Below are 12,591 nucleotides of genomic sequence, written 5' to 3' on the forward strand. Positions count from 1 at the left end.
GTTCGATATTGGACTCAAAGTGGCTTGCTTGGCTAACAATATTTTGAGGGGATACTTTGGAAACTACTATAATAATATTATTAAAACTGAAGAAGTTGCTAAGAACCCAAAGTGACTATATTATTGACGACAGCCTTCACATGACGTTTCCCAAGAGCCATCGATCATGAGTATCATGGCTATCATGAGTATCAAGTATTTCTTCAATATTACCACTTTTGCTTTTTCCCAAGACCGCTTCACTTGACCACAGATCGGATCACTTGATCACAGATATAAGCCCCAGAGCAATGTCAATTAAGTTTGATTCGTGTTCGATCTAGAAGGAATCGACTGGCGGCGGTGGTGGCGTGTTATTGCAATTTATTCGAGTATTTCCAGCACATTGCATAGTTATTTCCTGAACTTGAAAACGAGTTCTGTCATAAGTCAAATGAGAATGCAGAAAGGCCAACATGGCGTATGAGTGTTTTTTCTTAGTATTTTTCTTTTTCTTTTTTTTTTGTAGTTTCTGCAGCGGGAGTGCCGGCCGAGTGCAGTGGAAAATTCTCGGAATCTGCTCGGATCACAATTATATATATTTTTTTAATTGCGATTGGCCAATTTGGGTGCAACTGGAGTGAAGGTTGGCCAATTGGCACGAAGATGCCGCAAAAAGCGGTTCACCTTCTTCGGCGCGAAATGGCGATTGCAGCATTTTCTTAGTTACAATTAATTTCGGAGGTGATACGGTGATATAATCCCTCAACTGGTGAAGCATCTCGTCGAAAGGCAACAAAAAGCACTGATTATTATTATTACTCCGCGTCTTCTTCTTGCCGTTTAATCAACTGTTAAAACTGGTTTTTCAATTAGAGTGAAAATGTTGATGATATGATGGCACTGGCACTGGCACCCCAAAGCGATGAGCAGATGACCAGTTGACCAGATGAGCAGTGAAAATCGTTTCATTTTATCATCTTATTTTTTTACCACGACTCTTACGGATTTACATAATTTAGTTGCCCTCGATATTTCGATTTGTTTTTAGTTGCTGGCGATTGTTATTGTCTTATTGCCATTGATTTGATTTAAATTTGTAAGCGTCTTAGCCTTTTTCGCAGCTGCCATCTGTTTCGCTGGAAAGGTCGGCGATTCGAGATTTCGAACTGAGCGTATGAGTGACACACTTTGGACTTGAAAAGAGCCAAATCAGCAACGCCCATGGGCTTTTCCATAGTCCTTCGCCAGATTAAAGCGAATTATTTTGCATACCAAATGCGTTTCGACGGATCCATCTGTCTGCGCTAATGATTACCATACATATGAAGATAATCAGCTTTGGCGTTAGTGATTCTAAGCAACTGCCTAATTTATGTAAATCTTGGAACTTCGAATAACATAATAAAGAAGAGCTGGATTAATTTTTCTTACAAATCTGCCTTTTATCGGAGATTTTACACGACTTATGATGCATTTAATGCGGTACTTATCACCTTTTGAATAATTATTTTAAAATATGGGTGAACTTAGCTTATCATAAAAGAATTATAGAATCATAGAAAAATAATAAACGAACTACTAGATCGAATTAAAAATGTATACCTTTAGAGATGTGAAATACTTTCATTTTCAATGTTTTACATTTCTTTACCAAGTTTATGATATTTTCTATCTTTGAACATACCTTTGAATACTTCAAATCAAGAAAGTAAATCTACTTCATAATTAGATCTTGAATGAAATATAAAAGAAATACAATATCTTATAAAAATACTCGTTTCTTTTTTATTTTCTGTCATTTGATTTAATTTCCTTTTCACTTTTGATGTAGATAATACATCGATAGATATATTGATTATCGATAAAGATATATTGACTATCTGCTCTCCAATTTCATATAAATATTTAAATTTGGCTGAGCTTTTCCAAGCTTTCTTTTGGCGTTCTGGGAAAGCAGAATATTAAAAACCAATCAAAACCATAGAAATATGGTTTTTTTGGGGGGAAAAGAGAAATTGGTTTCTTTGTAAGCGGCAGGCAAAGCGGAATGGTTAATGAAGGAAATGGTGGCCAAGGCAATAAACCGAAGTCGGAGTGGAAGATGAGCCTGTAAACTGTGAAAGAAATGCATAACCATAAAAAACCAAGACACGAGCTGCGTTGCATAACTGCACTCCGCCCTTGCCCCTCCTCGCAGAGTCGCCGGATCTCCTTTCCGCCGGCTATATCTACATATATCTTCGGCTTCGATCCGCGGGGAGCGTTTAATTAATGGCAGCCAAGAGCATCGAAGGCCTGCAGCAAACAACGGACTTTCTTTTTAGTTAAGACTTCAATCTCCGCTCGTCGGAGCATCGAAAGCGAACTGTTTGCCTTTGACTTTCAATTTCGATTTCCATTTTCCGTTTGAAAACTCATCAGCTGCGATCCGCATTTTAATTGCCATCTCGCCATCGTTATGCAATTATTGTGTGTGTCTGAACTTTTCGCAAATCGCCTGTCAAAAGCGGCGATGTCTTCTACTGATCACCTGCCAGCTGCAGCGAAGGCGACCACTTATCACTCACCTGGAAGCTGATGGCTTCACCTTGCCGCACCGTTGACGTCACCGAGTGACCAACAATGTCCAATCTCCCACACGTTTCAATGAATCAAAAGGCGGCCCAGAACAAGGAAGCATTTTCGAGAATTAAGTATACGACTAGTTGGGGCGTCAGCTTGGCGAACAGTGGATCGAAACGCTTACAAAAGTTGAGGAATCGAATGCAAATGGGGGAACCTTTTTACAAGCTCAACCAAATGAATTCAGTGGCTAATAAATTCCAGCTGCAAATTTAAATCAAAGCATTGGGAATATTCTGTTTTAAAAGTATACTACACATGTCAACGGTTTGATATAAATTATAGCATTCGTTTCTATTCCGAATGAAACCGGTTAGTCGGCCAGGCACGTTACTCTATATTTATGAATTTGAGGTGCCTGCAAACAGGATTAGCTAATTAGTTTCGGTTCATGCATATTTTTAAATTGACAAATTTTAAATGAGTTATTAAGCGGCGAGAAAGCACGAATGCTAAGCCGCGCCAAAAATATATATGATCCCGATTCGAACGAAGGCTATAAAAAGGTTATGAGTTGATGACACTTTTAAAAGTCATAAATAATTATAATTTTAATTTAGCAATTTATTGAACTATGTGAGGTGGGAGTAGGAATTTTCCCAATACTTTTCCATTCTTCCTAGCTTTTGGACCCATTTCCTCGCTACTTCGACCCACTGTGCGGACCGGCTTGCAATTTATGCAAATCGCCCACTTTGCAACTAGTTCACTTACCTCGGCGCGCAAAAGTAAAAGTTTGCTCGGGTTACAATCTTACACACCTGAGCGCAGGTAACCCGTTTTTTGGGCCACTTTTGAGCCGCGGAGAGCCGCTTACCTTGATGGGTGATAAAACTTATTTATGCGTCGCATTCGCACCGCGAGATACATACAACGAATCCCCGTATTTGTATTTGTTTATTTGGCTGCAAATATATCTATATATATATAAATATAATGTGTATTCATATGTGCCTGGTATTTCCAGCCGAAAATTTGCAATGCTTAAGATTAATTAGCGGCTTTTCGATGTGTTAGCCATTGCGCAAAGAGCCAAGTCAAGTCAACTCAAGTCGATTCGTACCAAATCGAATCGAATCGAATCCGAAATACCCAGCCCATGAACCTGTTTGCCCATCCTCGGAGTCACATTCATATTGAAATCTCCCTCTGCATTGATTTGTGCGCATACGAATTAGCGAATCTTGCAGCCTTTCATACTTTATGGCCGTATAATATAGACCGATATATCTCATTCTAGACCGGATCGAAACATTGGTCCCATCGGCGTCTTTGGGCTGTCCAAAACCTGTCTCGGCATAGGCGAAATTTGCATATGAAATGCACATGTGGGGGGGGGACTCCAACTGAAATCGAAACTGAGCTCCACCGAAACGCGTTATTGTTATTCAAATTGGTTAATTCCGAAGAAACTGGTTAGTAAGTCAGTGGGTAGATGGCATACCAAATGGGCGGGGGCTGTCCATTTTTTGCTCCTCTTGGCTTCTTAGAAATCATATTTCTGTTGCTAGCTGGCAACTACTAAATACTTAATGTTATTTTGACTGGCTGAAACAAATTAAAAATCCAGTATTTGGTTTTTCTTGATTTTTTGTGGTTTTTTCGTTTATTTCATTTTTTTTATTTAAATATACACATACAAATTAACGTAAAACTACAAAAAAGAGTGTAAACACAAGTTCGGATGTTGTGGCTTGCAGTTTTGAATATCTTTTGTTGGTCCTCATGTCGAATTTCATTTCGTTTTTGATTTAACGTAACCGTAACACAGCAAAGACTTGATCCTCGAAATCAGTCAAATAGAGAGTACGAGTGCACTCGTAAAAGTCTTGCAATTCAAATTCAAATGGGCGATAATCGATCGAGTTTGTGTTGGGCTAGGGCTCAGGGTTTGGTGTGTGATAGGTATGGGTTAAGTTTGGGTTAGAGTTTGGGTTAGAGCTCGGGGCTCAAGGGGCGTGGGGCTAAGATCGCTGACTTAGAAGAAACCATCGCCAGTGGGATCGCTGACCCATGGGTAGTTGTTGGGGCATCGCACGCAGGTCTGCAGGTTGATGGTCTCCCCGGGAACCTCCTTGGAGGTCAGCTTGCAGGTGTTGGGCACCCAGCAGGCGGGCTTGCCCTCGACCACGCACTTCTCCCTCCAGGGCTCGAAGTTCTTGACCTCGCTGATGGTGCGTGGGTTCTGCATCCACTGGATCACCTGGGTCATGGTCACGAAGTACACGTCGTTGTGGTTGGCCAGGATCTCGTCGATCCAGTAGAGGAAGGCGTCGAGGAACTCGGGGTTGTTCTTCAGCCAGGCGGCGTGGAAGTACAGACCCAGGGGAGCGCGGTTCTGGTCGTAGTGGCGGTCGAAGTTGTGGTTCAGGAAGTTGTAGAACTGGTCGCCGGTCAGGATGTTCGAGCAGGAGTCCACCATGGCGCAGCCGGGCAGGTACTCATCGTTGACGGGGTCCTCGCGACGGTCCAGCTCGTTCATCACCATCTCCCACACGGCGTGGGATCGGGTGGGGCAGCTCTGCAGGTTGCCGTGGCAGCGGTGGGGCATCCGGAAGTACATGGTGTAGGGCCACAGTGGCGGGTTCGACAGCGGAGCGGTGATGGTGGAGTCGTACAGGAAGGCCTGCTCCTCCATCATGGTGAACTGGTTGTTGCCGCCCACGCGCAGGTAGGGAGCTCGCACGCCCACCACCGAGTTGTCCGTGATGTTGGCGAACTTCTCCGTGATGATCCTCATGCCGGCCATCTCCTTGGCCCAGTCGTCCACGGTGGCGTTCGACCAGAAGCGCTCCTCGTCGTTGTGCGTGATCGAGTGCACGGCGATCTCGTGTCCCTTGCGTGCCGTCTCCTGCACCGCCGAGTAGTTGGTGTACTTGTGCGACACGAAGTAGGTGGCCTTGATGGAGCAGCCGTTGGGGTTCTTGCGATCCTTGAAGATCTCCTTGTACAGCTCGATGTTGTTGTTGTTGATGGCGTCGTCGAAGGTGATGGTGATCATCATGGGCACATCCTTGGCGGGCAGGTCGCCGGGAATCGAGGTGCCGTCCTCCGAGCAGAAGCAGTCGGGCAGGACGCACACGGCGGGATCGCAGGGCGGGGCACGGTTGGGATCGTTGTCGATATCTGTGGGCGGGGAAAATGGTACAAATTATGGGGTTAGGTTGGGGAAATCATAAGGAAGATTACGAAAGATTCCGCAAACTATGTGAATTGATAGTAGATATTGTAGTTATTGAAGATATTGAAGGTATATGACTAGAATATTACATACCCTGTAAAATACACATTTATTATAATAAACTGACCGAGCTAGAACTCCTTTTGCTAACCAACTCTTTTCCCATCAAATAACCAATTACCAATTGATATTCTACCTGCATTCACCTGGCCGGCAAAAGTTCACTTAACTTTTCATATAAATATTTAAACAATTAGCCAACGGTGAGGGGGAAAAGCTTCGCGGGCAGGGGGTAAGGGGTTGGTTCAATGAACCGAGGCGGTCTGGAAAAGCAATCAAGAGAGGTGGGAAAACCGAAACGCAAAGTGAATGGAAAATGTCTGCACAATGCGAGTTTTTCATCGGTATATGTATGTTTCTTTCATTATTATTATTGGGATTTTTCTTGGCTTTGTTTTGAGCAGTTTTCAAGTGTTGTTAATCAAGCGAGGCCGCTTTGAAATGCAGAGAGCGTTCGCTTATTGGCCACACCACACCCATCCCCTCAAAAAAAAAAAGGCGCCCGACTATCGGCCAAATGCAAATGATGGTCCACTCAATTACCAATTGGTAAGCCTTGCACTTGCCGGCTCGTCAATCGGATTCAATTGCGAAAGTTTCCAAAGATATTAGCCGCAATTATTGTTGCCGCTGTCTCATTTGGCATTTGGTTTTTGGATTGGGTATTGGCCAAAGTGAAATGGCAGGCACGGCATGTAAAGGCCAAAGCATTTTGTCCATCAAGTTTTTCACTCGTTTTTTTTTTTGCCGGCTTTGTCTCTTTGTTGACCTTTTTGCGCCGTGGCTCCGCTTTCTTTCCCCTCCTTTCTGCCAATATTGGCCAATAATCTGTCGTTAAAGTCGACTGTTATGTCATCCCGGACCGGTTCAGCATTCAGCATTCGGTATTCACTCGGTATTCACCAGATCCCCCGGCATTATTGACTTTTTAGGGCTTTTGGCTTTTGCTCATTTTATTTAGTTTTGCAGAGATTGGATGAGATTGCCGCGCAGATTTCCGAATGTATGTGAGCTGGCTCATTATGGCCGAAGTGTAGCTGCTTGCCAAGATTGGGATGGATTGTGGTCGAGAAATAATTGTGTGGAATTTTGTTTTTAACTGAATTTCGAGAGATCTTTACGTACTTCCGAGAATCGGTAATGTGAAGCTGGAACTATTCATTAATCAAAAGTGTTGATTGAATTCTGGGAACTCTTCATTCTGAATCAACTTCATATTAGTTTATCATTTTGCACAAGTCATGCTCATTTGTTGCCAATTTATATATGCACTTATAATCTCAATTTAACTAAAGGCATAGAATAGGAACATACAGTATGTCAAGAAACTGTTTACACACGGTGTAATAAGTTGAATATTTCAAGGTGTGTAAACAGTTTCTTGACATCTTAAAGATACATACATATGTGGTGCAGTTATAGACTTTATGGCCATTGCCCAAGTAAAACTGCACTATTTGGCAACATTTCTCGTATCACTTTCCTCGTTACTTTGTCGCTGTTTTCAAAACTACGATGTATGACCAGTTAATCGCTCTTTTAATCGCCTGCCATTTGCTTCGCCTCCCGGAGACGTGGACTTCCTCATTGGGCCCAAAGGCGAAGTGGTCTAAACTTGGACTGGAGTTATTCAATTGTTTGCGATCGCGGGCATGGCTTTCTGCTCGGCTGGGCATTTCAAAAGTCAGGCAGAAGTGCAAATTTTCGCATTTTATAGTTAGATAGATAGATATATACATTACGGATCGCAATCGCAGGTGGTGGTGAATCTGGCAGAAGCAGCAGCGAGTTGGCCTGATTTATTTGGCATTTAATTGGCTTGTTGAGGCAGCGTTTATATGCCAGGTTAGCCAGGTTGGCCACTTGGGAAATGTCGTTCGTGCGAGCAGAAGAACGCAGTGAGCGTAAACTTATGGCACTCACTGTTTGCTATTGGTACTTTTATAAATTTGTTGCGATTTTGCGCGGTCTGCTATCGATCTTTGGTTACTTTTGTTATTATAGTGTATTATTATTTGGTGTTTATGACTGTGTGTTTATTTTTCGCCCGCTTTTGGCTCGGCTTTTGCGGCTTTTTGCAATTGCTAAAAATAACCGTGGCTCTTAAGCCGATTATGTAAGGCTAATTTACACATGAATCGAAACCACCTATGGAGCGGCATTTTGTTTTGCTACGATTTGATTTCTATTAAGTCCAAGGTTAGCGCTATTACGATGTTGCTAATTAATGATTTAATGTTTTCCATACATGCCTTATTCCCCCCCAACCCCCTCTGTTTCAGCCAGCTGGTCACCAGCCGTGTGTCTGACATTTCGTTTCCACTTCACACTTGACATTTCCACCCAAAGATCGCTGTCCATTTGAGATCGGAGCTGATCCCAGCTGGCTCCGAGATCCGACGGAGCTAAAGGGCTTTGCGAAACCGGTTCGTGGGATCTGTGCTGCAGACGGGGTTCCGTTGCATGTGGGCGTCATTGGAATCCCCAAACCCCTTCCAAAAACCAAAAACTGAAAACCAAAAACCGAAAGAAACACGAAATTCAGACACTTGTGTGCCGCGTTGTGTCAGTGCTTTCGAGAGTGGAGTTTGAAGTGTTCCTCCTCCGCTGAGGTAATGCTTAAATGCCGTCAACCGGTTTTAAGGTGCGACTGGAGTAACTGAAGAAATTTCGACCAGAGAAAGATATTGGATTCGGACTCGGATTTGGATGTATCAAGAGAGGCAACATAAGATCAATTATTTATGCTATTGCCATGTTAGCTGACAAAGTATGCACCCATATCATGAGCTTGAGGGCTTACATATATCATTTGATCGGATGGAGTAATAGCACTCAACCTCGGGCTTTTGGGAAAGCCAATCCTACAAACAACACTTGGCGGCGGCTTACTTCTATTGACGCCCTCCTCAATTTCTGCTGAGTCACGCTGAATTATTGTTGTCAAATGTCAAACTTAAATGAAAAAGTGCTTCAAAAAATGTGAGCGAGCCCGCATTATCCCCCATATTGGAGCAATTATTTTTGGTAATTCCATTTCATTGGTCCTTGGCCAAAGTGGGCCTAATGCCTAATTATTGCAATTAAAGTTTGTGGTTGTTCATAAATCATGCATAAAATGGCTAATGCGTACTAATTACATACTTTATTACTTCTGTTAAGTGCTTCGACTTAGGTGTGCCAAAAGGTATTAAAAACAAAATAATTATGCAAAGTACTCACCACAGGTGTTCTCATCGGATCCATCCGAGCAATCCTTCTCGCCGTTGCAGAAGAGTCCGCGCTCAATGCAGTTTCCATCGCCGCAGGCGAGGAATCCGTCCTGGCACAGGGGCTCATCCGTGTGGAGCAGGGGCTTCACGCGGCGCTCCTTGTTCTTGGACTTGCAGTTCTTCACCGACTCCTTCCAGTCGCAAGTCTGCTTCTCAATATCGAAGTACAGACCAGCAGGGCAACGGATGGCTTGCAGGCCCTGTTGGAAAAATATCAATACAAAATAATAATATTAAGTATATTTTATGAAGAAATATTAAATAGATTAGCAATCCCTCATCAAAAGATTTGTAAGTAAACCATTATAGCATCTATAGATACTTAGCTAGGTATCCCAACTTACCGATGAGGTACATTGGATGACGTCGCGGCAGTTGTCGCCCTCGCCGGCCACCAGGCGGAACCACTCGCCGGCGTCCTTGTCCTTGCAGAGCTCCTTCTCGAAGGACTCCTCCTTCTTGGTCTCCTCGGTGGTGGCCTGTCGCTTGAATCGCAGGAGCGGATCGCTGGCACTGGCTGCAAGTCGAAACGAGGGAAATGGAAATATAAATGGATGCAGTGGCAGTTGGAGTTGCAAAACCGGAAGAATTTCCACGGCGAATGTGGGTTGGGTGTGGACTGAGTTGGCTTGGATTGGGTTGGGTTGGGTTTGGTTCCATGTCGCCATGGCCTGGCACTTCCTGTTACAAAAACACAGATACAGCTACAGCTACAGCTGCAGAGATACAGATACGAGTGGATTTGGCCGGGCTTATAGACATGGCATGCGGTCGGGCTGGTTGGTTGCTTGGTGTGTTGGCCGAAAAAAAAACACGTTTGGCATTATGAAATACGATGTCACCAGAGAACCGAGCGCAGAAACACAAATAAATGTCGGTGCAAAAATAAATACCGAAATCCGAAAAGCGAATTTTGAAACTCGCTGCTGCGCCTGCGCTCTAACTTTGACATTTTGCATCTCGCGACGCTTGGCAACAGCCGACTTGTCGCGCATTTTTCAAATCGCAATCGGATTCGGATTTGAATTTTTGAAATCGAGGGAGTTGCCGCATTTGCATAACCGTTAATTGACGGACAGCAACACGGCGATGTTTATGCTGCGACTCTAATCATGATCGATGGCCTGTCAAAGTCAAGTGGTCTCGGATTGAGATTCGTATTGAGTTTCAGAGAACTGCATTCACAGAGCTCAAATGTCAAGCTGAATGGTTTTCAACGCGACTCAAGGTAAACAATCGTTTGTCCCTTCGGAAAACGAAAGTTGTTTACCAACTAGTCACAGCCGGACGAGTCCTTTTCGCATAATCAAGGTTACGACACGCCACGCCACTCACATCTGCATCTCGAAAACGGCTTTTCAATTTCCAGCCTTCTTGTTTCCGTTTTGTCTGTGAAGGCCGAACCAGTCGAGCAGTTTTAATTGATGTCTTGACAACAACTTCCGCCAGCCAAATGCAAATTGCAGTTCGATAATTAAAACTTATGACTACGGCGAGGCATAAAATATGTGCGTTTCATTGGAGACCTTACCTTCGTTAAAGGCCGCCAGAGCCAAAACGGCAAAAACCACAAACAGTTTTGCCATCTTTAGGTGGACTTGTTGGGATTGGATCGATCGCTGCTATTTGCTGCACACTTTTTCAGAGTCTTATATCGATGTTTCTGTTTTTTCCTAGCAAACACACTTTGGTAAAGAAACACTTCTTGGAGCGCTAGTCTTGTCCTTCCGATCGCTATCAAAGCTCCATTTACACTGTTTGCTACGATGCCGCGCACAATTTCTCGAACCCCTCTCTGACACCAAAGCCCCAGACGAAGTCAAAATTGCTTCTTTTATTACACGGCGGCGGCGGCGACGTCTCTTTCGAGCGCCTGTGGTGGGTTTTGGAAAGCTCTGCTGGGGTAGCGCCCAATGCGATCCACAAGAGCTTTGAGCCACTGATTTGCCGATCGCCGATCGCTGATCACTGGCAAGCCCGGCTTTTTGGCTGTTTGGCTTTCTGCTTTTCTGGCTTTCTGCCTTTCTGGCCAATTGGCTCTGGGCCGGAATAGCTCTGTGAGTGTTTGTGTTGCACAAGTCTGGGTCCGATCGTGACCGGATCGTGGTTTAAAAGACGAGAGAAGTGCGGCACGTACGCGATCACTCTTTTATATGCAAAATGGTGGCGGCTATCGACTTCGAACTGCGGTGAGGTGAGAAGTGGAGCCACCGTGCTTGTGGACTGCAAGTGTGCGAAGTTTGGAGTGCCTGGCAAATGGCACCTATGCACTGGCCGTAATGGCGGATTCCAGAACGTCTGCGGTGCCTCTCGATTGGCAACGAACGCTAGGGACTAGCCCTCTCCGTTTTGGGCAGGGTGTCGGATGTGTGTCAGGCCAAACGATCCACTTGGGTGTGCCCACACAGCCACACACACGCATACAGTTGCCAAAAATGCATTTTTAATCATCCTACGTACATACTTTTGTTTGGGTATCTCCCAAGCTCCGGCTATTTAAATTCTCTAGATAAATCTAGATACTCTAGATAACTAGTTAAATGATAGTCCACAGTGCGTATGATTGATATGAATTTGTATACTTGTACGTTGCGTAAAATCTTTTCTACTTGGTTCAAGATGAGTAAAGTGCAAATTTCTTGACCAATCAAATATTCAAGCTTAGTTAGACGGCTATTTGAAACATTTCAAAAAGAGCTGTCAGCAAGTTTTTGTTTTTTTTCACAGTCTGGTTTCTAATAAAGAACTTTTGCATATAGATATTATATTCTACATAAGGAAGTCTAAAGGATATGGCAAGTTTTATACAATGAGAAGAATCTATCTTTGTCATGTCAAGTAAATATAGTATCTTATTGCTTCTTTTTTAAAATTAACTGGTAAGAGTATTTCAAGTTCGTATTGCTTGAACCAAACTTGAAGAAAGATACATCTTCGATTTTTTTTTATAATTTGACTGCTAAGTAGTTCCTCTGCGTCGTCTGGTCATTCCAATTTAAAAGCAGTTTTTTACCCGCAACGACCTTGATCATTTTAAAGCCAAATTAAAGCCATTTATGGCCCACAGAGCGGTACGTCGTGGCTCGGCGACTGCCAGCTGACAGAGAGGCGTCTAAAGGCGTGACGAACTGCCACCAACTTGAGCGTTTTTTTTTCAGCTTTTTTCCAGTTTCTTTCTGATTTCTGGTGGCTCCAACTCCAAAGTGTGCCAAAGTGCTTTGCGGATCGGCGAGGGACCTTTTGGAATTGTCATTGTCTATTTTTGCCACTCTTGACATTTGCATAGAGGAGTAAGGCTGACTGCCAACTGGCCAGGTTGGTGCCTCTCGGCTCGAATTTCCAATTAAGATTAAGTAAAATAAGTCTTTGGCTTGGACTGTTTCCGCTTCAACGCAGACGCACAGCATCTGCCTGATGAAATTTACGTCAATTGGAGAACCAGTTTTCCATTTCATTAAAATTTGCTCATCTCGT

The 12,591-nt window shown here is 43.7% G+C and overlaps 1 protein-coding gene across 1 annotated transcript; it reads right to left on the reverse strand.

The window, feature by feature from the left end:
* Nucleotides 1-4,218: 4,218 nt before the first annotated feature.
* LOC117139403 lies at nt 4,219-11,201 on the reverse strand. The gene is made up of 4 exons (XM_033301671.1): nt 10,649-11,201; nt 9,462-9,634; nt 9,068-9,317; nt 4,219-5,730 (listed from the first exon to the last, which is right to left on the reverse strand). Exons 1-4 carry the CDS (start codon nt 10,701-10,703, stop codon nt 4,583-4,585), a joined length of 1,626 nt encoding a protein of 541 aa, XP_033157562.1. The 5' UTR covers nt 10,704-11,201; the 3' UTR covers nt 4,219-4,582.
* Nucleotides 11,202-12,591: the final 1,390 nt, after the last annotated feature.

The sequence above is a fragment of the Drosophila mauritiana genome, chromosome 3L (genome assembly GCF_004382145.1).
Source record: "Drosophila mauritiana strain mau12 chromosome 3L, ASM438214v1, whole genome shotgun sequence".
NCBI classification, from domain to species: Eukaryota; Metazoa; Arthropoda; class Insecta; order Diptera; family Drosophilidae; genus Drosophila; species Drosophila mauritiana.

What these genes read in the sequence shown, in the direction of transcription:
- LOC117139403 (XM_033301671.1), bottom strand. Translation starts at nt 10,703, where the DNA reads ATGGCAAAACTGTTTGTGGTTTTTGCCGTTTTGGCTCTGGCGGCCTTT. An exon ending in TCATCCAATGTACCTCATCG is followed by an intron (nt 9,318 to 9,461) that starts GTAAGTTGGGAT and finishes TTTTTCCAACAG; the next exon opens with GGCCTGCAAGCCATCCGTTG. An exon ending in ATCCGATGAGAACACCTGTG is followed by an intron (nt 5,731 to 9,067) that starts GTGAGTACTTTG and finishes CCCCGCCCACAG; the next exon opens with ATATCGACAACGATCCCAAC.